Here is a 27,630-nt window from a genome sequence, read left to right as displayed (position 1 = left end):
GTCAAGAGACTGATTAACCACTGTTTCATGTTTCAACAAATGGTTTTTAAGAGCAGCTTGTGTCTTAAAAGAGCACACACAGTCACTGTAGATGCAAGGCAAAGGGCAAGACCTATTCTAGTGTCCGTGTCTCAGCTTGTAATGCCTTGGGATGCTTGGTTGGTTGGCTGAAGAAAATGTGCAGAATTTGCAGATCCAATTCATATAACTCACAGGGCTGGTTGTTCTGTAGTAGTCTCCAGCTCTGAAGAAAAAGAAAGTCAAAGTGAGATTGACATCTCCATACATCACTGCCTATAAGTACTTTCTATGTTTCCATATCGTTTCATTATCATTTACCTATGCATTAAAAATAGTAATAATTACTAAAATAAATGTAAAAAAAAAAAAATAGCCCACAATTGACATGTCATACAATGTTACAATGTCATGTTTTAATTTTTAACTAGTAATATTCAATTTCATTAATTTAATTTAATTATTTTCCCAACCTATCCCCAACTTTCAGTCACCACTGCTGCCCAGTTAATATTTCAATTTCAGTACTTATCAGTTGGTCGTGTAGTGTGTCATGATGTGTTGTAGAAACTGCTGTCTTAGAAGAAGAGCTGCCCCATGATCAACCCCAGAGCAAAACAGAGCAGAATAGGCTACATGTCAAAGATGTGTAATGAGGAGGACTTCCACTCTGTAACACCAATGTAATAAGTTTGTTTAATTCCATCAAATCTAAAAGAGTGAGACATCATCTTATTAGTGGATCTCATTTGTCTTTAACACTGATACTGGACAACTGAATGAGCTTAACTATTAAGAACTGGACATGAATAGTGTACTGTAAACTCATCCAAGCACACAAGGCTGAAAAAGAAATGTCTAGAATTGCATTCTCTAACATTTCTCATGATTTATTTAGCGCTAAAAAAAAATTTCTGTTCTTAAAATCACACAGTACAGAAGCCCTGAATGGTCATGCATTCATACATTTTATCTCCTCCATTCTCTTGTGGTTGAGCTAACAACTACAGCAACTAAAAATTACGCAAGAAAACAAAAATACCATAAGCAAATCTTATACCAAAAAATGCTGCTGCAAAGTTCAATTTTACATTCCAGTGTAACATTTATCCAGTTTACCTGTCTAACAATACATTTTGATACATACAAACAGGGTCAAAGTATGTTCTTACCTTGGAAAACTCCTGATCCAAAAAGGAAGTTTTGTGTGGCACATGGTGCTGCAGGAAGTTGATAACCCTTGTTGGCCATGTGGGATTGCATATGCACTTTTGCAGGGGCCACATGTACATAAGTTGAGTCAACTAAGAAATGTATGTTGCTTGAATGATTCTGATTGAACTGATTAGTTGGGCCAGAAAAACTTGATATTTCAAGTACACAACACATTTTAGTTGAACTGACTGAGGAAATTGAGTTGAGATAGCAAAAACCTCAAATCCTTTTTTACAGTGTAATTCAGTCATAAAAGAAAGACTAACTTGTTTTCTTTTCCGTTCATAGATATCCTCTTTCCTCTCATCATGTCCTAGTTTAGTCATCAACTCCACTGGCTACCACAGTTATGTGGCCATGTGTGCTGCGTGGATTTTCACTTATTTATAGAATTTATAAAGTGCAGTGAAAGTGAGATAAAATGTTGCAAAAATAGCAATTGTTATCACGTCATTTAGTATCCTCCATGAATATTTAATATCGTCTTTCTCCCTTTCAAGTGTGTGTGTATTGTAAGCTGGCCAATTTATATTTGCAAGTGCATGGGTGGTGCATGTGGGTGTGTGGGCAGGTTAATGTGTTGAGGCATGCCAAAGTCAGTAGGATGTGCGAGATCTTTTAGAAATGCTTCTGACCAGATATGTATGTGTAGGTTGTACAGTCGGGTGTGTGTCCCAGACATAGATAAGATGGGACAGGCAATGGCATCGTCACTGTAATCATGGCTTGGCTGCAGATGAAAGACGCTATTGACGACAAGTGTCTGAGAAGAAGAGAGGAATGTAATGAAAGGAAGAATTGAGAATCAGTGGCAGAAATAGGAGACAGGAATAGTTTGCTGGCTTCACTATGAAGTCAGCAACTATAACTTCATTATAAAACAAGCCTGTGCCTTGTGCTCTATATGTATTTGCACATGAACCAATGAACCGATAGACGGAATGTTGGACAGTTCTGTCTGTGTTACTCACTATTTAGATTTTTTAGCAATACACTGTATGTCAAGCTTCACATGTCCTGGAAGGTGATATGTGTAAATGCAATGTCTTAACCCTTTTTTGGTCGAGGAACAGTATTTGGTAACTTCAGTTTACATTTTAAATTGCCCCCCTGTGACTCTCAGTGAGGTTTAGAAGCATGTGGTTTTCACTCAGATGGTTAACAATGATCAAGGCAACATTCTCAAGTCTACCTCTGCATGAACGCTGAGCATAACTGCTTCATTAGGTACCATGAAGAAGTGACTTAATGTTATCTAATGTGATAACGTGTATGTTGACAAGTGCCTGAATCAGCACTTGTGTTCTAACGGTCTAAATACATGTTTACATTTCTTTATCACTTAGGACAAGGAACAATCTATTTTCTACACAAAAATACTGAAAACTGAAAAATCTCACAAAAGCAAAAAAGTCTTATGTCCTACAATAACACTTTAGGGTTGACATTTTGAAGTATTTCAGTGGATTTAACCATGCAATGTCCTCCTAGTTTTCTTCTTGCTTTGTTTCCAATTTATGTGTCTCAGAACGAATGTACTGTCTTTTTCATTAGCATTCCCATACTGTTTACAGGGCTTCACAGAGGCTCCATTTGTCATTTTTATTGGCTAAACTCTGCTAAACGCTAAAAGCATTCACCAACATCCCCAGCATCACATTCCACATTTCCCCTTTTAACAGAAAATAAATTAAAATGATTTTGTTGCTTTGTATGGCTTGATACTTGAAGCAAGATGTGCCTTGGCATAACTTAGCTTAGATAAGACAGTTCAAGAATTCAAAAGTATATAGCCATTAGCAAAAATAAAGCTTTGTCTTCAATCAAAGGTGTACACACAAGTTTTCTTTCAAGAATGATATCAGTGCATTTTTGACCAAAACGTGAAGAAGATACTTTCAAAAACATCTTCCTCACAATGATGGGAATAATAACAACAAAGATGTTGAACATGTGGAACAACTATATCCAGACTTTATCCTCAAGTGCATTTTGGGATGAGCCCTAGCATTCCCTGACATTGACCTGGATATGAAGAAATAAAGGATGGATAAAAAGTCCATCTTCTTTCCCTTTTCCTCACACTTAGTGTTACTTTTCACCTATGACAATACTTAGTGCCATCTCCACTGCCCTCATATTGAATTCATATGAAGCCAAAAGCTTTGACTTTTTTCCTACTCGCTGTCTCTACTCTTTGATTAGGTTAGACTAGCTTTCTATACCTAAGCAGGCTGTTTGGATATTTACCTACTATCACAATGCTCCGCATTAACGGCTCACCCTCTTTGTTTGTACCTTTTATGTATGTGTTTGTATTTTTCATGCATGCTGTTTATATGTACATCTATATGCTTCGAGGTGCATAAAATTTCTGTTTCTGATGTGCACTTTGTCTGCTGAATCCTTTAATACCTCCAGACAATTAATACGCAGAGGAGCAATGCTTGCGACTGTCTTCTTTTAAAATATGCACTCCACAGAGTGATGTGAGCCAAGAGTGGAGAAGTCAATAAAATAAAGCCGATGGTATCCTCAGTTGTTTTGTTGTTTTCTCTCTCTTTTTTTTTGGTAGCTGCATTGAGGCCTCCGAGTCTGAGTTTGTGGGCGAATATTAATGTGCGAATATTAGTGAATTAGTGTCTTGTCATTTTGATACAGACAGATCTTCTTTGTCAGATCTCTGGAAATGCAAAACACAAGTCCATGCATATATTGACAGGTCTGTTTGCTAAGACTGCTTTGTTTCTCTTTTTCAGGGCTGGTGGCAGACGGGGCTGAAGATCAGGGGATGAGGTTATAAAAACGGCAGAAAAAGGAGACAAAAAGAAGGGAAAGTCAATTGATTGGAAACTCTTCTTTTGTATCTTTGCACTCTGCAGTCGTATAGGGAACTGATTGACCCTGTAAAGGATTATACACACTAACACCCACTTACTCACACATCCCGTCCCCACACCACCATGCCCTCCCACATAAAGCTACCCCTTCTAATCCTCCTCACCCTCTTCCTTCTCCTCTCCCTTTCAACGACTTCCACCTCCCCCCTCCTCTCCTTTTCTCCACCAGAAGGAGGTCTCACACATTTGGTGGTCCACAACAAAACTGGTGAAGTCTATCTGGGTGCTGTCAACTGGATCTACAAGTTGTCCAGCAATCTCACCAAGCTCCGGAGCCATGTTACTGGCCCTGTCACAGATAACCCTCGCTGTTACCCTCCACCTGGTGTCCAGTCCTGCCCCCATGAGTTAGTGCAGACTTCTAATGTCAATAAACTCCTGCTACTTGATGCTGCCCACAATCGCTTAATTGCCTGTGGGAGTACTTCCCAGGGAATATGCCAGTTCCTGCGTCTGGATGATCTATTCAAGCTTGGCGAGCCTCATCACCGTAAAGAGCATTATCTGTCCAGCGTTGCTGAGGCAGGCACCATGTCAGGTGTAGTGATCTCCCCTGATGTTTTTGGGGGTGGTGGGAAACTTTTTGTTGGCACCCCCATTGATGGAAAATCAGAGTACTTCCCCACACTTTCAAGTCGCAAACTAATGTCGAATGAGGAGAATGCTGACATGTTCAGCTTTGTCTACCAGGATGAGTTTGTCTCATCTCAGCTCAAGATTCCCTCAGACACACTCTCCAAGTTCCCAGCATTTGACATCTACTACATCTATGGCTTCAATAGTGAACAGTTTGTGTATTACCTCACTTTACAGCTTGACACTCAACTCACTTCTCCAGATGCAAGCAGTGAACAATTCTTCACCTCTAAAATTGTCCGTTTATGTGTTGACGATCCCAAGTTCTACTCCTATGTTGAATTTCCAATTGGCTGCACCAAAGACGGAGTGGAGTACCGCTTGGTTCAGGATGCTTATTTGGCCCGACCAGGGACCCGTTTGGCACGTTCACTTGGTATTCAAGAGCATGAGGAGGTTCTGTTTACTGTATTTGCCCAGGGTCAGAAGAACAGGGCCAAGCCGCCCAAGGAGTCAGCTTTGTGTCTGTTTACAATGAGACAGATAAAGGAGAAGATTAAAGAAAGGATTCAGTCATGCTACAGAGGAGAAGGAAAACTCTCCCTGCCCTGGCTACTCAACAAGGAGCTGGCCTGCATCAACTCGGTGAGTGTTGTTCCCAGAAGTATTTTTTTGATTTTCCTATGCACTTTCTCCTAACAAACTTTTGGGAATGTTACTCTAACGTTTCAAGTGTAGTTTCTACTTCCAGGGACAAGAACAATAGAATATTTTTGTTGCTTAATTTGTCTTTCAACAGAATAGTGGTTTGAAATCCTGCCTTTACTTTGCATTTTAGTGGTTGTGGGTTGAGGCTGTATTGAAACTAAGCTGGAAATGCATCTGGAATGTGAAACATTTAGCAGCCATTCATTTTTTACTTTTACGAGTTACTAATTTTCCATTATTCATTAGATTTTGCGTTAATTATTACTAGGGATGTCCGATCATATCAGTCGATATTAGCCTACTTTTGTAATATCTGTTCATATCGTTATCGTTTTTTTCCACCGATAATGAAAACAGATAACATAATGCCTGGGTTGTGCTGTAGCGCGCTCCTGCTGCTGCTGCTGCTTGTGGGATCCTGAGACATTTACTGGTGTGCGATTGATGACCTTATCAAACCGCACCTGGAGCCAAAACAGCAACAGAGTGTAGCTAACAGGTTGCTTGCTACCTAAAATTAGTCTGGGTGAAAAAAAAAAATGCCTGCAAATATTATAGAATTTGGACAATATTGGCTATCCGATTTCAGCAAAAAGTCAACGTCGGAAATCCCTAATTATTACACAGGATAAGATGTTACAATCCCTTGTGCCAAGATCTGAGGCAAAACACATTTAGAAGTTCAGTAAAACTGAAAAGCCGACCAGCAGGCTAGCAGTCAGCTACCAAATAGCAACCAACAAGAGGACACCAGCTAACTAGCCTAGCCAACAGCAGTACGTCTATGTAATCCTGTCTCCCTGTAGAGTGGTAGGAAGTGATGGGTTATGTGATTACATGTCAACCAACACTTCTCCCTTGTGCCAAGATTTGGGACAACACACATTTAGAAGTCCAGCTCCAACTCCAACAAAAAAAAAAAAAAAAAAACGACCAGCAGGCTAGCCGTCAGCTACCAGCTAGCAATCCACAAGAAAATGCTTAACAGTGAGTTCCAACGTCCTGGAGTTACCCCGTCCATGCTGCCACAACACAACTGGGTGACTTACAACTGAGAGATTAGCTTAGCCCTACTACTAACTACTAAAACCACTCAACTAGCTTTACCTTTACCATGCTCCCCAGCTGTTCTCTCCCACGAATGCCCAGCTCGCACAAGAGAGCAATGGTGGATTTTGCCACAAATCCACCACTGCTCAACTTCTGCATCTCTGCATATCTGGCTCTCTTGCGCTCATTAGCCTCCTCAACTCTGTCGTGACACGGGACAGTAAGCTTAATAATATACACTATCTTCTCTACTTCGACCAGTGATGGGAATAACGGCGTTAACATAAACGGCGTTACTACAGTAATGGGATAATCTAACTTATTACTATTTCCATCTTTATAACGCCGTTTCCGTTACTGAAAATTAAATGGGGCGCCTGCTTGGTTCTCAGTCACGGGAGCCATGAAGCTGTAACAACCGCATAGGTGTTGATAATTGGCTAAGGTGGAGTAGGCTTTCATGATAAATCAATCAGAGGCAGTGTTCAGTTTAGACACGGACACAACAACTTCACACCCACACTCAACTAGCAGAGGTAAGTGGCAGTAAAGACAAATGTGGAGGAAAAGCTGCGAGCCATCACTGGTTGGACTGAGTTTTTGGCTTTCCACATTGGTGGGCTGACCACCTATCTCCCCAATTAGTGGAATATCAGAGAGGAGTGCCATCTTCTTAAACCTTTCCTTATCTTTATGTACCTCCTCCAAGTACTCCTCCAGTTCATTCTTCTCCTTACCAAATAGGAGAATAATACCAAATCTATGAGTTTTTAAAGTAAAAAAAAAGAATAAAAAGAAATAAAAATGTATTTCTTTTTGATAAAATAAATAAAGCAATTCACTATTCATGACAGGATGGCTGATGACCAAAAGATTCTTGTGCAAATCTTTGACTTTCCCTGCTTAACCCATTTGTGGAAAGGACTAATCTTATCATATCCTTAAATGCAGCAAAGTAGTACGATCCCTCTTCGTTTGGGCCGAAGCCACCGAAGTGCAGGTGCAGTTGCCTGTTAAGTGCCATACAGAATTGACATAGCCAGACTCAAGTTGTGAAGAACAAGAGGAAGAAACCTCTTGGCACTGGAAGTGACAGGATGAGAGAGATAAAAATATTTTCCTTAATCATACATTAATATAATTATAAAAATATCACACCTTTAGTCTGATAACATGACGTCTCAGGAATAATTCCATCTATAGGCCTATACACACACACACACACACACATATATATGCATGTGTGTGTACGTGGGTATGTTGCGTCTGCTCCCGTCCCCCAGATGTCACACACACACTCACAGCTCTGTATCCTCATGAATAATTTATCTGGTCTCACCTTCTGTTATTCAGTCAGTGTTCCATAACAACCTGCCATAAATGTCTGGACTACTCTCCACCTCTCTGTCTCCATATTCTTCTCCTCTTCCACACTCTGCTATTCCATCTTCTCTTCTCTCCCATGTCTTTCACTCTAAGCCCATAATTTGCATAAAGATTTTTTTGATTTTTCTTAATCCCATTCTCCCTCTTCCTTTTACAACCTTTTTCTTTATCGCTTTCTCTTTATGACCTATTTTCTTAGTCTTTAATTCTTGATCTTTAACCTCATTTGTTTCTTTATTTTTTCGCTTTTAGTTCTCTTGTTTTTCTTCAGCAGCATCCTTCTCACCCCCTGCTCTCTCAGGCCTTTGCTATTTCACCATCTCTTTCTGCCCTCTCCTTGACTTTCAACTGAATGATGAGGTATAGAGTGACTTAGTGTGTAAAGCCAGAGCCTGGATGTGAGCTGAAAATACAATGCCAGAGGAACAGACGATGCACTGATAAAGGAGAGCAGAGTGATGAAGAGTGACAGAGAGTCAGAGTCACTGGTTTTATGTGAGGTGGTGGCAAGGATAGAAAAGATGGGAGGAAGTGGTATGAAGCAGGTGGGAAGAAACAAGGGAAGATGTGATAAAAAAAATTGTGACAGAAGGCTGGGTGAGGGTATATGGGAAAGAAACAAGAAAAAAAAAGTACAAAGTCAGGGAGAGCGACATGGAAGGAGAAGTAGTGAACATGTTTTAATCATGTTAGCAACTGCTCTAGGGGTGTCAGTCAGTCTACCAGTTTGGTCCGGTCTGAAATATCCCAGTCCGGGCCAAAGGGGATACATTACCATGCATCTTTGAACATCTTTGGTAAAGCATGCTGACTTATACACTGCTCTCACCACTAGTTCGTCCACCAAATATTTTTAAAATCCCAAAACATTTACTTGATGTATTGGAAGAAAGGTTGTTGTATAGACATTAATGGCTCCCAGACAATGTGTCCTAGTGAACCTGTACATCCATTATGAATTGTAATCTTTTTGTTCCATTTTGTTCCATGACCAAGTGACACTTGCGATTCACTAAAAGATCTACAAAACAAATGGAATTATCATCAACCTTAGCTGTACTTATGCTGATGAGCCTGCTAAACAAATGTTAGTATGATAAACATTTGAAGTCATTAGCATTTTAGCATTCTCACTGTGAACATGACTCTGAAGATCATTGATAAGTAACAGCTTGTGTATTCCAATTATTCAGAAATAAAATACTATCACTACTTGTGCTAACTATCTTGCAATATAATTTTGGAAAATGAAATGCAATGTGTGTCAGTGGTTGTTAAAAAATTGTTGTAAATTTGTATTTACATAAAGTGTACTGCTCTCACTAAATGTATGTACTTTAGGTTGGTCCATCGAGTACTGTAAAGCAGATGACCAGATGCTGCTCTCTAATTGATTTCTTCTGGACCCTATATAGGCTACTCCTGCTTTTGCTGATATTGCTTGTTATCATTGGTCTTGGTATTGTTTTATTTATTGATTGGACTGGTTTAATCCTGTCTCTCTTTCACACTCACCATGTGCCTGGGATTCTTGCTCCCAATCAACAAACTGTTGATGTTGAGGGGTATGGCATGAGAAGAAAGTTCCTTTAAAAAGTGTCATGGAAAGTCATGGAAAAAATAATAAAACCACTTTTGTTACAAGCCTGCTGGACAGGCACTATATGGACTTGTACTATAAAGTGTAGTATATGTGCATCTGATTATGCTAATGAGCATACAGTTACATTATTGTCCTTTATGGCCATCTGTTGTTCTGCCTGCTATCGATCAAGGTTGTGTCAGCAGAGCTCTCACTGGGACGTTGCTCTGATGAATTTATCATGTTCTCGTACAGGCATGTTTGGTGTTTCCTGACGTGAGAGGTGACAGCTTGATGTCTGTGTGATAGTGTCATGTGGAAACTTTGATACCGGCCCATTTCAAAAACCAAGGTCAGGTCAGTCAGTCAACTCTCCTGAAAGCTATCAGACTTTACCGGGAAGTAGGACACCTGAGATAATCCTTTTGTCATGGTTGATGTGAAATCACATTGCGATGAAATTAATCTAATTGTCTCACTGCCATTTTCCAATGGCGCTGCGTTACCATTAATCATCAGCAGGATTATTGCTAAAATAATTTGAATCAAAAACCGTATGAAGTAGCCTTACTATAACTGACTTAAAATAAGTCAGTTTTGTATAAAGAAAGCTAAAGCAAATAAAAAAGAAACGTCATGTTAATGTCCTTCATGCAGTGTGATTTGGAACAACCGTTTGTTTTTGTTCATTCACTCTGTTTTATTACCTGCTGGTCAGTAACAGAATGAGCGTATTGTATGAGGGAACATGGACAGAAAAGCAATGATTGAAGTGAAAGAAAAGGGATAAAAAAAGAAATTTGACAATGCAAGCAGAGAGGTGGACCAACAGATGGACAGAAAGACAGAAAAAGGTTAGGTCAGCACAAAAATGAGTATTTGAACCTGATGACCAGAGGGATCTCACACCCACTGGGATGAAAACAATCTCAACAGCAATAGTGGCATCTCTGATGCCCAACATACATACACATTGCTACACGTTTTGAAAAAAAAAAAAAAAAACGGGATTTGATACGGGATAATGGGTTGATAATCTTTGTCAGTTGGGTCTTTGAATTTTCCTGCAATACTCTTACTTAATACTAGTTCAAGTATTACTTTGGTTAATGAAAGTACAACAGTACAGTACAAAATATTTAACACACCCAGATCAGTCAATTACTCTCAATGTCAGAGTTAGGTCCTGAGTTTTGTGAGATACATTTGACTGAGCTGTCACAGCCTGTACTGATTGAGTTTGTGTACTCAATCAGCCAATTCTGAAGGCAGACTTTCAGTTGTGCAAAATGATTTCCAGGTTTGCACCCTTCTGTTTTTGGGCCGTTTTGGTACTTTCTAATGAAAAGTTAGACCTTTCAGAGGCAGGGGTACTCATGGTGCAATCAACTGAAACTCTTGACTACTGATGTTATTTAAGTAATGGCATGACTTTCAAAACAGCTGCATCATGGTTTTGTCCTTTTAAAGGGGTTTGGTGCTCATGTCAAACATTGTAGACATACAGTATGACAATAAATACCCTTGTGATTTGTTTCTTTGTCAGATGTATCAAGTTTTTTAGTCTGGGCGATTGCTTTCTCATAAAGCTCGACACCCTGGTATGTGTGTCTCAAACTCCCTGTGCATCTTTATGTCCACTCATTATCAGAAAGAGGCCAGCGTTGGTCTTCTGGGAGTTTAACTGAGTGGTGGGTGACCTTCTCTGGCTGTGGGCTGCCGTCCAGCTTTACCGCTCTGAGAGCAGGCCGACCAGCAACACTACAGCTTTAGCATGACTAATGAGGCTGATTCAGAGAGGGAGAGAGAGCATCTCTCCTCTTGTGTGTGCACTTGTGCATGTGTTGGTGTGCCCACCTTTTATCCAGGTCTCTTAAGACGCAGGAAAAACAATATAATAAACAAAATATTGGACTGATAATAATAGTGGATGAGTGTGTGTGTATGTGAGTCGGCATTGTCTGCATAAACACAAGGTGGACGTCGGAGGTAAAATTGCCTGCAATGAAGAGAGCAAGAAGACTGCTTTATTGTTATTGCCCCTTCTTTCTGTCCAACTCTACATCTCTCTGTTTTCTCCCTCTCCTGCTCACTCCATCTCTATTTTTCTCAAAGCATAATAGTCTTTATTTTAATATTTGTCAGAGTTGATCACTGCTGGCCAGGATTATAGTCTATTTCTGTGGCATTTTGCATTCTGTATTCCAGGCAGTTGGTGAGTGAGTCTGTAGTTGTGTCCATTCACGACTTCATTCTCTCTCTATCTCTCCATGTATCTTTAGTCTTATTACTGGTGGGTCTCAGTGGATGGATCACCCACATTGCATCATCCTTTGGGCCTGCTGGATGGGGAATATCAAAGGCTCTAATGGCATCGCTGACATTAGAACCACTGATGTATGGATGGCTCAATGGTTAGCGCTGATGCCTCCCAGCAAGGAGGTCCAGGCCCGAGTCCTGCTCAGGCCCTTCTGGGTGGAGTTTGCATGTTCTCCCTGTGTCTGTGTGAGTTTTTTCCGGGTTCCTCCCATGCTCATTAGGCTGACCTGTCCAGGGTGTACCCCGGCTCTTGCCCAATGACAGCTGGTATAGGCTCCAGCAACCCCCACGACCCTAGTGAGGACGAGTGATAGTAGGAGATGAGTATGTATAGATGGAGAAAATGTATCCATTCACAGTGTATAAAAATCACTACATGCATTTTACAGGAATTACATTTGTATATAAAATAGTTGTGAACTGACAATTTCTGTCACTGGACTGGAAATAAAAGTCCTATTCATTTTATATTTTGTGACTTGCAGTTCAGTGGGTACAATGGCTTTTTGGCTGGAACAAATATATAACTGTCCTGGTTGAATGATCAGTACAAACTATGAGCAAATGTAATAGTAAATTAATAACTCTGAATGTATACCATGTGAGAAAAAATATACTCTTACTCTACAAGAATCATCAGCCCATCTGACACATTGGCAGGCCCCAGTTGCTTAGAATGTGAAACAAACAAGCTGAAAATTAACACATTGCTAGTGTATGGATGGAACTAGTTCTATTTACCATCACTGTTATCAGTACAGTAGTTAGTGGTGAGAACGGTATTTCCTTATGATAAACATATTTGCAGCTCCTCATTTTCATCTTATGTCACTCAGTAGTACAAACTGCTCACATTGCTTGTTGTTTCAGCTGGCTCTAATGATGGCACTGAAATTACACACACTAATGTATGGAGGGAGCAAAATGATCTGTTCACGATTCATAGAAATAAATAAAGTTGAGATTTAGCTTGGAAATCGTCCAGTCTTTTAGTGTGCAAACTTCAAGGGCGTCTACACACAAGGTCACGTTTACCATTCTGTCATAATTAAGTGAATGAATAACCTGGTGTTGCCATTTAGATTTCACTATGGGACATGTTTCAACTGATACAGAGACAAAAAAAAAAAACAGGGACCCCTACAATCAATCAGAGCCATTTTGTTGTAAACAAATCCGAATCCAACTCATATGACATGTATGGCAACATTGCTGTTACTGTTCTATGCATCACCGTATAAAGCTTGCCAAATGATTTGATTGGCCTGGCAGAACTTTCAGGAGCATAATCAGTTCCCAATGAAGGGTTTCCATACCAACTTTCTGCAATGAAAAATTAGGTCCCAGTCTAGTGAAAAGATTTAGCAATATAGTGCCATTTATGAAGACCTACTCCAAAGTAAGGCCACAATTAATATATTAAAGCTCATTCACAATTTGTAGCAATACACAGAAATTGAGTCTGTCAAGCATACAGAAAATGTTACTCAGCCTCTGGTTTGCCTTACTTTGCCACTTTCTGGAAACAGATTGTGTTATCTCAGGCCACAGGTAGTTACTCCCTTGTTTTAAAAAGGGAGTTTTTGTGACTCAGTGAAAGACTAAGTGACTTGTGATGATGGATTTTTTTTTTTTCACAGGGCAGTGATAAATAGATGCAGCGCAGAGGTGAATTGCTGTCAAATGCAGTCTAAAATACAGCCCATTGAAGGAAACACATTTTGATGAGGTGCACTTTTCTCTTTTGCTTTTGAGAGGTTTTGATGCATGGCACAGCAAAATGTTATATACCTCGAGGCATTCTAATGACTTCAACTATGTTTTTTTCTTGTGATACGCTCCGCCTCAGGATGAACAACGTGGCGCCCACCCTGCTGTGAGATCTTCCTAATTTATAGTACATTCTAAATGGGAGATCCAATGGCAATATGAATGGTGACTATGAAGTTCATGCACAGTGGCAGCTGTTGTAAACTCTAACACATGACGAAATGAATTAATGGTTGGTATAGACCTCACGAGTGTGTCAGCTTGTTATGGATTCAGAGTGTTTTCAAGGTTGTGACTCATTAGCCTTAAAGCTGAAAGAGTGTGACCTTTTTTTTTTTATCAGAAACTCACTAGCAGTTAAATGAGACTTCTGAGTTGACACCAAGCAGAAATATCAAGAGAGAAAAGTCTGTTTAAGGACATGATTGCCATATTTTACAACGGATACTTCTGTCAAGATTGGCTGGAATCAGACATGGTGCAACAATTCACTTAATCCTTACCTTTGCTTGTCAGATTTCATTCGTGAATTCAACAAACATTCGGCTCTGAAGAAACAATGCCCCCAACGTCTTATCATATGTCTCATTAGCTTGTTAACTGGGTCAAAAAGCCAACAACTTCCTCTAGCAATCCAACACAATGCTGTGCAGGTGTCAGTCCTAGGTCCTCATTCATCAACCGTGCGTAGGCACAGATCTGTGGGTAAAGAGAGCGTAAGCACATTCCAACACAAAGTATGGCATCTATCAATTTGTGCTTAGAAAAGTGTATAAATTTACGCACAACTCTGACCATGCGTACACACAAAATCTTGTGGTAGAACAGTGGATCTACACAGAACTCATTAAGACAGTCGCAGTGTTTAGCAGCATCTCAAACTTTACATGTTACCACATGTTGTCGGTCTTTTATAAAAGTGCTCAGTCAGTAATTGGCAGACACTTTATTAAGTTATAAAAGACAACCTGCAAAGAAAAGTTGAAGTAAACTACTATTGCTTTTCTTGTATTATTGGGGGATTTTGAGAACTGTGCGTTTTCAAAGAGCGTTAATTAATCTGATCTGTGCAACAGCTTCATCAAAAACACTGATGGATTTATGCCGTGATTTAAAACTCTTGTTTTAAATCAAAGCCAGTGGACATCTCCTGTCCACCCTGGGATGCTTGGAACATTTCAGTGAGAGTTTGGAGACATATGGCATTTCACAGCCGACACTAAGCAGTATCATCCTGGCAGTGTTGGATGAAATAATTTCTCTGGCCTCAGTTAGTTCCCATACAGACATCACCAACATGCCCAAATTAAAGGAGGAATTCGGGCCATTGCCGGGTTCCCAAATATAATTTAGAGCCAGATTGCACCCACATCGCAAAACCACAGAATGAATTCCAGTTACGTGAACGGGGAAGAATTTCATTCAATCATTCAGTCAATACACAAATAAGGGGAGATGTAACTACGTCTCTATTAAACGTTGCTGTAGAAACGCACGTCAGTGTAAACCTCAAAAACTCATTCAAACTAGAGAGGATCATACCAAGATTTTAGGTCAGTCTGTTAGCTGGTGTTGGAGTGTGAGAAATTTAATTTTTCTTTATTTCAATTTGCTTTAATTAAATTTATATAACATTTACGATGCACGATGCATCAATCTGTTTCGACGACTTGTTTATTTGCAGTAAAGTATTCGCGATGTTGGTCAGATAGTGGTTAAGAACAGGTAGGATTTATCATTGCCGATTACTTATTAGTGTGCGTAGGACCGATGTCCGCACGTGTGATAAATCCGGATTTGTTTGTACTTACACACATTCTAAATTTCATTCCTACAGTACATCAGAATTTAGAACCTTTTCTACGTACAGTTTGATAAATGAGGCCCCAGGACACAAATCTCCACTGCACACTGACAAACTGCTGACCAGTACCATCTAATGAAGAGTGTCATTAATTGAAAGGCATTCATGCTGTCCTGTGTTTGTTTATGGTAGACATATGTGTGTGCATATGTGATTGTGCAGGCATGCATTTATTAATACATATTTGTTTGTTAAATTATTAATTTGCGTGTATGTGTCAATGCAAGGGTGTGTGTGTCTCTCATATTGTGTGCACTTGTAGGTTACAAACTCAGTCTGCACCTGCTTTGTTTGGGTTTTCCTTCGACTTGCTCAAGAGGCCCTGTGAGACGGGATAAAGCATAAAGACATCCTTTGGCTTTTTTTTTTCTCTGTCGTGTGTGAGGATATGCCGATGTATGCACTCATCCTCACACAAACACACACACACACAACCGAGACAGTAAACAGCTAATATTGAAAATATGAAAAGAAGGCAAAGCCTGTGTTTGTATTCAGGGTATTAACAGGGCTGCTTGATATTCTGGCAGGTGTCTTGTATCTCTCAAGTTCTGTGGGAACTTAAGTATAGCTTCAATAAGAAACGAAGTAGGATTTTTCTGTGTCTTTTCAGGGTTTTTACTGACGAAACAATATGTTTATATCACAACAGCTACAAACTAACTAACTCACAAACAAACTGATCTTCTTAACGTTTTCTCTACTACTTTTTTTCTTCTTCAACGATTGGAACTCGACTTCCACTCGACATGGAAACAATGAAACGCCACTTATCATATAACACTCGTAATCATGTAACACTACATATCAGTAAATGAATCCTGTATATAAGTAATCTTACTTTTAACTGGTACAGCCAGTACCAGTATCCAGATGGTATTTTGAATACCATCTGGATATAAATCATGAAATATAATCAATGAGCAAGTAATGAATGATTTCTGAATAATAATAATGACCTTAGATTTCTGAATAATAATAATAATGAACTTGGATTACTAAAAAATAATAATAATGAATTAAGGATACAACAAGTACAGCATTTGTTCAGAATCCAACCAAATCATAAAACTACCTTTATCTCAAGTAGTTTATTTTTCTACTAGTTGTTTTTAAAAAATAAATATATATTTTTAAATGTATTTTTTAAACACGTCTCATTACTGTAATGTGTTAGGTGAAATTATACAGGGACAAGCTTACTTAGACAAAACAAAAGATCATTTCAGCCAACTGTAATTCTGTTAAATTGTGCATGGCTTCCTGTCTGTGTTTACTTCCAGGTGCATATATTCATACAACTGGACCTGTGTTTCTGTATTTTCAGCTTGCTTTATTTTTGTGTCATGAGCTTACCACGTTTCACCATACAGCAGAATGGTGTTGCACTGACTCTCATATTTCGGTGAATTTCAGTAGAGGCCTGTCACAATTGCTGGCTGTCATTAAAGACTTCAGTTCAGATTCCACAGATTACAATGTCGCGCTGTTCAGACGGACAGTGTGTCTCAAAGAGCATCATCTGGCTCATGTTACATAGACAGTGCATTTTGGCAAACACGCTGAGGTGATATTTGCCTGCATTTGGTAAATGTAGGCCATGAGTAGCAGATGTGATCCCCCAACCAAATGTGTTACATTATCTGCCTATGTATGTTCAAAGGTCTGTGATGTTCAAAAAAGTTGTCCCCAGTAATGATTACTATATTGTCCAGCATCAATATTTACAGTTTCACAGATTGACTCAGTTGACCAGTAAACTCAAGTTACAAATGAAACAAAAGAGTGCACATGTTGAATTTGTACCACCTTATTTTAAAACAGCTGCTTTACAACTATTAATTTGACACGAACATGATAACAGACAAGTTTAATTTTGGCCTGTCATCCACTCACCCACGGAATTAACATTAATTAGCAGCAACTGATGTGACCTGCCACAGGCAGCGTTTGTCATTTCAACTAGCTAAATCATCACGTCTATGTTAGATTTAAGAGAATCTGTGTATTGTCAGTGTGACAATCTGTGGTTCAGTTAGCTTTATTTATGGCCCATAAAAAAATAAGTTAGAATATTCCTATATCAGGCTTAGTAACAACCAGTGTGTCAAGAAATCCAGAGAAACACATAACCAGACAGACGTTAAGCTGTGATTGAAATTATGAATGTGTTTATGACTCAAATGCAGTTTGCAGTTGCAAATGCAGTTTTACCCATCAGCCATAACATTATGACCAATGTCAGACAACATCTAGATCTCCTAACCATGGAACATGTCAGATAAACAGAAATTTTGGGCAGTAAATTTTGAGTTTTGTCTTTAAAGCAAAAGAATGGCCTAGAAAAACATTTATAAAGTTATAACAGATTGTTGTATGGCATAAAAATTTCTATTAACTAGTCAGCAAATCTATATAAGATAGAAAACTCAAATAATTATTTAAGAATTATGAACTAAAGGTTAAATTGAGATTAATAAACAAGTCATGAGTTCATGCTGAATTACACCAAAAACATGACAAAGGTGGGAATTCACATTTACAGCAAACAGTGTTGAAAGTGCACAAGGCTGTTGTCAACAAATGTCAACTGTGCAAGAAAAAAAATAAATAAAAATGCAGCATGCCACATTGGAGCTTTCCTTGTGGAATTGGTTGGGGGGGGGGGGGAGCAGAGCATTCTTCACACAGATCTCTTCTGCAGGATTCCATTGCTTTGTACATTTTGTTTTGCTGCAGACCTTCATGAAATCATGATCCAGCAAAGTTTCCCAGTTGGTATAATTCTTGTCAACTGCAGAGAGGGGCAGGGACTTTATACATACCCCACCTTGTTTTCAAATAAGGCAGTGTGGCACTTGAAGTGGTAGGCTTCATATTCATGTTTCACCCTCTGTTTTGACTACACAATTAAACCAATTATCTTGAGAGATTTTTAAGGTATTTATAGTGTACAAGCGTGACAAATATTGGAGCTGATGAGGCTTCCTGTATTAACAAATGCATGTGTAGAACTTACACATGCATTCGAACTTAGATTACTTTAGAGAGGAAGTTAAACAAGTGAGTATGAGACATTTCATATTTTGTTTTCATTTTATCACATGCAGAAAATAGAAGTTGGAAATTTGAGGATAATTCAGGCTTTTTGAAAAATTCTCTGTCGAATCCAAACAAAATCTTCCATGGACACACAGATTCACACTTCAGAGTTGCAGGTCATTCAGGTTTTGTGTGTTTAGGTTTAGGTGTGTTTAGGTTTAGGTTTAGGGGGCTGATGGAAATGGACTAGAGAATGAAACAATGGGCAAGAAACAACAAAGGAATGACACAAGATTCACGTTTGTTTAGAGAATAATTAAATCAACAGCATAGGAACTAAGTGGAATAAATCTAAATGCAGAACAAATGTTGATGTCTTGACATAACAGAAATTCCTCTGACTCTGACCTGTGGGCCTGAAGTCTCTCTCTTGAGCCTGCCGTTCCACCAGAGCACATCTCCTTGCTGCCGGGCTCTACTTCCATCTCCAACTTAATACAGCGTCTTCCCTCCGCTGATGAAAAAGTAAAAGAAACAAAAAAGTGGATTTAAATAAGGAAAACAGCAGAAAAAAAGTGGAAGAGGTTTCCAAAACGTGTACCCATCTTCTGACGGCTACTTCCAGCAGGATAATGCACCATGTCACAAAGCTCATATCATCTTAATCTGGTTTCTGGAACATGACAATGAGTTCACTGTACTCCTAATGTCACAGTCACCAGATCTCAATCCAATAGCAACTGATAGTTATCATGTAAATATGGACCAAAATCTTTGAAGAATGTTTCCAATACCATTTTGAAAATATGCCACGAAGAATTAAGGCAGTTCAGAAGGAAAGGGGGGTCCAACCTTTTACTAGCAAGGTGTACCTAATAAAGTGGCCGGTGCGTGTATATTCTTCCACACTCCTCTGGAGATGGATACGGCCAAGGTAGGTTGGCCGGTAGACTGGTCCACTTTTAAGGCAGATTTCCACCGTCTGCGGCGTGGTCGCGGCTCCATAGTTGATCGTGGCAATTCAAAGCAATGTGAGTGTTTCCACCAGGTGTGCTGCGGCACCTTTCAGAAGTGTGGTGCTGAGTCGCGCCGCTAAAAATACGCAACTGTTCTATTTTTCCAGCTTGACACTTGGAAACCATGTCAATACCAGGCAGCAACCTCCAGGGCTGAGCGATGAAGCCCATGCAAAAAATTGCTGTTAATCGAGTGGCCACTTGAGGCTGGCTGCAAAAGGGAGCAAATATATATACATATATATGTGTGTGTGTGTATATATATATATATATACACACACACACACATATTACAGCCTGGTGCAAAAAAACAGTTTTGGTCTCAGTGGTTTATTTTCACGTTTAAAATTCTGCATAATTAAGGACGTTCCCGCTTTGAGTGACAGGTGACGTATGGGCGCTGCCGGAGGGCGCTAGCTGCTAGCCTTGGTCTCTCTGCTAGTCCTCAGTGCACCTGAGCTAATGACAACTTTTTGGCTGAGTTTGAGGTTTTGGTCCATTGGGATAATAGGATAATAAAAGATAATAGTTGTCTGCTTTGCTGCACCTACTACAAGACCATCTTACAAGTGAATTTGGAGAATTATTCTTATGGTTGGATGTCAGTGCCCAATATAGCCAGTCCGGTAGCTGAAGTTGAAGTTCTAATTAGCCAGCTAATTAGTTAGCCTTAGGCTAGCCTTCCAGCGAGGCTCTGGTTTGTTAGCCAGGCTAACGGGAGGCTATCTATCAAACCGCCACCGAAGTCAGAATGTAAATAATAATTAATAATACTTTTTAGTAAAGTGTGTCAATTTGGGAAATAATAATCCACCACCTAAAGTACGAAACATTAATGTCTCGTTCACGTTACTTTTTCCATACGACCAATGTCACAGTAAAATAGGGAAAAAAATATTAATGTTTTATTACAGTATGGGTCCATACATAACATACACTTGACAGAACGATAATATATATAATTTTTTAAATTAAAGACATTAATCTCTAAATCGTTACTGTATTTAATGTTTTATATATTATATTTTAGTCGGGACAAATGGCATCAAATCGGGAGCGACGCCACTGTGTTAGCCGGCTGCTAGCACCTCAGATAGCGATTAGCCTAGCTCGGTAGCCTGAGCTAGCCTGTTTGCGCCAAGTTGGGTGGATGGGTTTTAATGTTCAGGCTGCTTTAGCTCCGCCCCAACCCGACCCCCATATCCATATTTGGAGTATCTGAGTGTGGGTAGAGTAAAGGCCAACATGGCGACCGCAGGCTCCACCTACTACAGGCTTCATTTTCAAGATTAAGAATCCAATGGCAATGACATTTTGGCTTCAGTACAGTTCAACTCGGCTTTCAAATAATAAAGCAAAATTCACTTTAAATCTTAAACTAAAACTAGCTAAATGACTTCTACAGGCAGTCCCTTTTTTCTCCATCTAAATTTTAACAATCATTCTATTGCTTTATTGTCCTGTAGAGGGGTCATCTATGGTCATGTAGCGCATACAGGCAAAGCGACTTGCCGGAACGTGTACGCACTGTAGGCGCTTTCTGTGGATCCAAGGCCTTACAGACGCTTTATTCGGAACAGCAGCTGCATCACCACCCATCTCACCACCCTGACATCCTTCAAGTCTCGCTTTTGGTGGTCTAAGTTTGGGGCTGCTGCCTTCCCAACCCTGAAGGGGATCTTCAATTCTACCCTCCAAATCCCCAACACGAACTATCAGTTCTTCACGGAGACGGATGCTTCACATGTAGGCATGGGGGCTGTCCTGTTTCAGTGAGCAGCTAGTGACCAGAAGGTCCCTCTATGTGCCTTTTTTCTCTCTGACTAGCCAAGAGAATTCATGACACTAGCAACTGGGAGCTTCTGGCTATTAAGCTGGCTCTTGAGGAGTGGCAGCACTGGCTGATTCTCAGGGTCTTTCTAGGTGTAGTTTGCATGTTCTCCTCGTGTTTGCATGGGTTTCCTCCATGCACACCAGCTTCCTCCCACCCCAAAACATGAGTGCTAAGCACTCACAGTGGTTGCACCTCAGAGCTGTCCCACCATCCGGCCATGTAATTTTGTTGCATAGTAACATGCATAATGGAGCTTTACTGCGTTTTGTGGCACTTTCCCAGCGGCAAAAATCGATGCATTGATTAGTGCCACATCGGTGGATGATACATCTCATCACCTGAATGCACATGTATGCCCCATGCTATTAAAAGCAAAATATACAAAGAGAGGAACCCTTAATTGAACTATTGCTTCATGGTGCTTGTTACGGGCCAGTGTGTGTGTGTGGTCTTGTCTTTTTGTTCTTTCATTTCAGGTACCGCCTTCCCCCCCTCCACCTCAATCAGCTGATTAGCTGATTGCCAGCTGTATTCCATAAAGCTCCTATCTGGGCGCGTCATTGGGGGGAGTGATCCTGCAGCCAGCGTGTGCAGCGTGTTTGTTTCTGGCCGGCATTGTGGTGTCTGCGAAAGTCTTCTTCTTGGTTTATTGTATATTGTAAATAAATCCCTGCGATTGCAGACGGTCCTTGGTTGGCACACGCTGTGTGTGTGTGTAATGAGAGTGTGTGTAATGAGAGTGTGTGTAATGAGTGTGTGTAATGAGTGTGTGTGTGTGTGTGTGTGTGTTTTGAGTGCACATTTATTTTTGAGCAGGTCAAGACTTCGAGTGTCCCAGTCTGTTAGTTGGATGTTCAAGCTCTCCACTGCATCCCCTACATTGTCACCAATACATGCTATCTCTGTTCGCTCTTGACTGTCATATGCACTGACACGCGCGCACACACACACTCACACACACACTCACACTCACACATACACTCATTAACAACCAATTAGAGAGCAGATATTGGCTCAGTGGGGGAACATAAAGGCCAGCCATTGCTGTACTCCACTTTCTTTCAATGCCAAGTCACAGCACATACCTGGATGCAGGCCAGGGGTGTTTGTGTGTGTGTGTTGTTGACTTCTTTTTCCCTAAGTTTGGCAGTCTACTCTCACCTTCTTTCTTTATTGTAAACAATAGACACACACGCTAACCTTACATAATTAAATCCACTTTTCCACTCTGCAAGTCTTGTTATTCATTGCATCAGCCAACGTGTCTCAGTAGCACCACTCACACTTCAACATTATCTATCTCACATGGGAAAGAGGCACAAGCTATGTTTAACATACACACACTCACAGAAAAACATGCACTAACTCACTCACTCTCTGTGGGATAGGTTGGATGTGTTTATGCCAGTGTTGGATGAGGAGATGCTTGAGGCATTTGGCTCTCTGAGGAGCATGTAGACAACATTTCTATCTCTGTCTCTGTCCCTCTCCCTGTCTCACTCTCTCTACCTCTTCCCCCTCCCTTACGCTTCTGCAAACAAATCAGCGCAAGACAAAAATTCTGCTGCTAAACAGTTGAAGTTGATTAGACAGATGTGGCTGTTCTCAATAAAACATTCAATAAAAAGGATAAAGAAAGAAAACACTGCACACATTATCATACACCATCACTAAGGGAAGAGTTCTTCATTCCATGCTTGTTAATTCAATAGTAGATTTCTCTTCTACTTCACATTTATACTTGCTTTTAACATTTCTTGGCATTGCAAGCTGTGACAATTCCCCTGGATAGTTCTATCTCAGTCTAAAATCTAAAATATCAATTTCTACTGAGATGACTATGATAAGCATCCTGCTGAGATGCAATCATGCTGACACAGAAGCAAGACCTTGTGATGGACCCAATCCTCACCTAATAGACTAATGACAAATAAGAGCTAGACAACATGGGTCCCAGGTTGGGCCAGTTCCTCAGTTTTTTGTCACCTTAAAACTTACCTTACAGGCTATAAGTTGTAGTCATGAACCAAACCCATCCAAAGTTCTTAAGTTAATGAGGAACGTATGTTTAACATGGAAATAAATAGTAAAGTAACACCTCTGTGACTTACTTATTTTCTCCACTGTATAAGTTTTTTCAAAAACATTTATTTATTTATTCTTTGGCATTCTTTGTGCCTTTATTGTAACTGTGAAGAGAGAAATGGATTTATGAGAGAGGGAGAGATGCACAAAAGCTTGCAATGATGACTGTAGTCTCAGTTCATGGTCCATAATAAGCCTTTTTAATGTGTTGAATTAGCTCTGTCCATGTTCAGTGTACACAACAGAATCCTTATTAATCAATATATCATTGAGTATTTATATAAATGGAAATACTATTACCATCTACAAAAAAGGGAATGGAAATAAGAATAGAAATGAGAATACAGTTTTACAATAGATCTTTTTTTTTTTTTTTTTTTTTTTTACAGTGCTAAATAGTTTGAAATCTCCATATGGGCACTACTGCTCTTAAGGTTCCACGATTAATTCAACTCATGGGGCCAAATCGAAACTCAGTCTTTCGCTGTCTCTCTTCCCCTCTTTGAGACTCATTAGTGTCAGCAAGAGCGCTGTTGACCCCTGAGCCTTCCCCTATGTCTCTCTATCCTGTCTCCCCCCTTTTTTGCCCTCTCTATCTCCTTTCCTCTCATCTCACTTGCCCCTTTCTTTCCCGAATCACTCCAACATCATTCACCCAGCAAGCGTTTGGCAGGGTGTGTTTGTGTGTCGTATGTGTATGAGTGTGACTGCGTAGTACGAGTTTGAGTGTGTGTGTCGTTTGTGTGTTTTGCCATGGGCATGCATTTGCCTGTGTACAGCAGAGGTCTTTGGTAAAGGACAACACAGGGGACTCTGTCGTTGTCTAACCCCCTGGAAATAGAACAAAGGTGTGTGTGTGTGTGTGTGTGTGTGTGTGTGTGTGTGTGTGTGTGTGTGTGTGTGTGTGTGAAATAATGCTATGTATAATGTTCTAAATGTGAGGTATATATACTAGCATGGTCAGGGACAATCTACACAGAAATCATACTGCTGGGACACTTTTGGACCTTTATTCAAGACCACACCTCCCACCCCATAGCTTAGATAAGAGCAAATTGACCAGTCAACTGGGAAGCTATAGTGCTATCTACACATCTTAGTCTTGGTGACTGATAGAGCTTTAGCATCTTCTCAATGAGTAGCTAAGGAGGAATGATAAAGTAGGCAGACTGTAGGAATTACATGTCTACAAGGCACACAACAGCTAGCAGATGTCAGGTCTGTGTGAGGCCACATTTGTCTGTAGTGAAAACACGTTGACTGAACGCTCCACTGTGCCTCAATCTGAGCTCTTGACTCTATGGTAATGATGCAAGTCAAGCTAAACATAACAAACCATTAGCGTCCTCAGCATGCCGATAACAGCGCTGGGAAAATGGTGATCTCATTTCTATGTGTGCAATCTTGCCAGACACAGGGAATGCCGATTAGTTTACAAGTACGAGCTACCTGCCATAAATAAATACACGCTAAATGATGCTGTTATAAGCTTCTATTATAAACAATTTCTAGTCAGTTGTCGTGTTCCTCAAGTCCCCTGGTTTAGCTTCAACACAGCAGATAAAGTAGCAGGTCTGGTTTTGGGGGATCGCTTTTGAAATAGGTTGTGCAAATGTATTATAGCAGTTTTGACCTTCATGCTTTGTCTTATGGTTTAATTGTTCGGTTGACAGACCTCTGGAGCAGTATTTAGTTTATTTGGCCCAACCATTGCGTAAATGCTTGCAACCCCAGATCCTCAAAGAATGAAGGAAGTAAGGTTTTAAAGCACTGCAGGCATGTAAAAGCAAGAAAAAAGACTAATCCTATGGGACCAATGCAATTTCCCACTGGCCAGTCCCTGTGACCCTGAAAAGAAAAAAAATAGAAATAGATGAGAAAAATGTTTGAAGACAAGAAAAAAGAGATGAGGGAAGAGTAATAAGCAGAGAGAGGAGAAAGTAGGATGGAAGGAAAAAATATCAAGTCAGAGGAAATAGGTGAATGAAAGTGAATGGAAGACTGATTCTGTTGTCTCTGTTGTCTGAAACTGTGTGCCAGGCACCCAACACTAGGGCTCATAGTGTAACTGAGCCAAGGCCATCTCTGTCTGTTCAATCTTTTCCTTCTTCCTTTTCTTCATATTTGTGCCCTCTTGGCTTTCAATTTCCTTTTTTTCCTGCATGTCAGCCTCTGTCTTCTCTGAATCACTTCCTTTTTTTTCCTCATCTAAAATTACTTACCAAACTGTTGCAAAATTGAGAACATGTTTATGTAAATCATACAAAAGCCAATGCTATTATGTCTGTGTGTGTCTGCTTTCCACCCTCCCTTCCTCACTTTGTCAGTTTGTCACTTTGTGTCTTTGGTCATTGAAGTTAAACTTTGCTGTGTTTCTGACTGCCTTTGAAAATCTGGTAGAAGGCAAACAATATCCACCGCAGGCATTCTCTCAACCTTTTTTCAACCTCACTCACTTGTGCACAAACATGTGTTCTCTGACACCTTTGCTGTTTTGTAGGGATGAGATTGATTAGTCTCTATGGAGTTGATACATCTTGTAATGAACAAGAAAAAGCTGCCCTGTTAATTTGTGTAGTGTGGAGGCTTAATTGTGCTTGTGTGTGTTTGTGTGTGCTTTGTTGTTTCCAGTGTATGCATTTATGCTTTTGTATGCATACATGTTCCTCAAAATAAAAGTGCAAATTCCCTCAGTGTGCGTATTCTGTTGTATGTAAAAATTATTGCCAAAAGTATTTGCTCATCCTTCCAAATAACTGAATTCAGGGCTTCCAACCACTTCCATGGCCACAGGTGTGTAAAATCAAGCACCTAGGCATGCAGGCTACTTCTACAAATATTTGTGAAAGAATGAGCTGCTCCAGTCCAGTCCAGTTGTGAAATTTCCTCACTACTAAATATCCCACAGTCAACTGTCAGTGGTATTATAACAAAGTGGAAGCGATTGGAAATGACAGCAACTCAGCCACGAAGTGTCAGGCCATGTAAAATGAGGTTCAGCAGAGGCTGAGGCACATACTGCACAGAGGTCACCAACTTTCTGCAGAGTCAACCACTACAGACCTCCAAACTTCATGTGGCCTTCAGATTAGCTCAAAAAAAATGCGTACAGAGCTTCATGGAATGGGTTACATGGCCGAGCAGCTGCATCCAAGCCATACATCACCATACATCACAAGTGCAATGCAAAGAGTTGGATGCAGTGGTGTAAAGCACATTGCCACAGGACTCTAGACGAACCTGTGTTTGGCAGTTGCCACGAGAATGGTACTTGTCTGATTGCATAGATGCAAGTGTGAAATTTGGTGGAGAGGGGAATATGGTGTTTTTTCCAACATGCGCACCAGTGAACAAAGCAAGGGCCATAAAGACATGGATGAGAGAGTTTGGTCTGGAACACCATGGCTGGCCTGCACAGAGTCCGAAGACTGTCACCGTAACTTTGTTACACAAGAAAGAAAAAAGAAAGAAAAAACAAATAAAATCAAATTAAAGAAATATAAAAATAAATAATGTAATCAAAAGATTTACAGAATTAGCATTACACCTATATACAAATTGGCAAAAACAGTGTCTGAGGTGTTCGGCCGTTTGACCGGTTGCATAGCAAAAGCGACATTGTGTCAAATGGCGTCTTCTTGTCCTTGTGCTTGTGAGGGAGGGATGTAAATTCAAACAGATCATGTCTGTCCTCAGAGTCTGAATCTGTGCACAGATGTATTGTGGTCCTATGACCAGATGTTCAAAGCACTTCTTATGAAACATCCTGTGGGTCCCATCAAGCACACACAGTCCATCGATCCTGCTGCCCGAAGACCTCACGATCCCCTTGAGGTTAGACGGCACCGCCGACCCGAAGCTCCACCGCCAACTCTAGCTTGGCATCCCCAGGACTTCTTCGGAGGTTTAGCGGAAATCTCAGCCTGGCATCCAAAGCACTTAGGCCTCACTTTGGGCAGCTCAGAACAAAATAAAAACGGCACAAAAAGACAAAAATGGCCGAAAACCATTTTGATTGGTTCAAGGCACAGAAAAAATAACAAGTCAGTGTGTTAATTGTTGCTTTTTGTCTAAGAGTTACTGGCGACATGCAGCCACTCTTTCAGGCGCATTTTTCAAAAAACACAAACAGTGTCTGACCTCACAAATGCATGCTTTATTTACCCAACTTAACTTAATGTGCTGCAATATTAACATTCTGGATAATGACCCTCCCACTGGATTCAATTGTGGCCCTCCTCTTGGAAGAATTTGGGCAATCCTGG

At 40.2% G+C, this 27,630-nt stretch overlaps 1 protein-coding gene across 2 annotated transcripts in view; it reads left to right on the top strand.

The window, feature by feature from the left end:
- Positions 1-27,630, top strand: part of LOC125013276 (plexin-A1-like) — a 286,335-nt gene that overhangs the window by 32,688 nt on the left and 226,017 nt on the right. For both annotated transcript variants that reach the window (XM_047593791.1, XM_047593782.1), the window contains exon 2: positions 3,993-5,354. In XM_047593791.1, the coding sequence (XP_047449747.1) occupies positions 4,197-5,354 (1,158 nt within the window). In that variant the 5' untranslated portion in view covers positions 3,993-4,196. The remainder of the gene's footprint in view (positions 1-3,992; positions 5,355-27,630) is intronic.

This window comes from Mugil cephalus, chromosome 1 (genome assembly GCF_022458985.1).
Source record: "Mugil cephalus isolate CIBA_MC_2020 chromosome 1, CIBA_Mcephalus_1.1, whole genome shotgun sequence".
NCBI lineage: Eukaryota > Metazoa > Chordata > Actinopteri > Mugiliformes > Mugilidae > Mugil > Mugil cephalus.
This window is presented reverse-complemented; position numbering and strand designations above follow the sequence as displayed.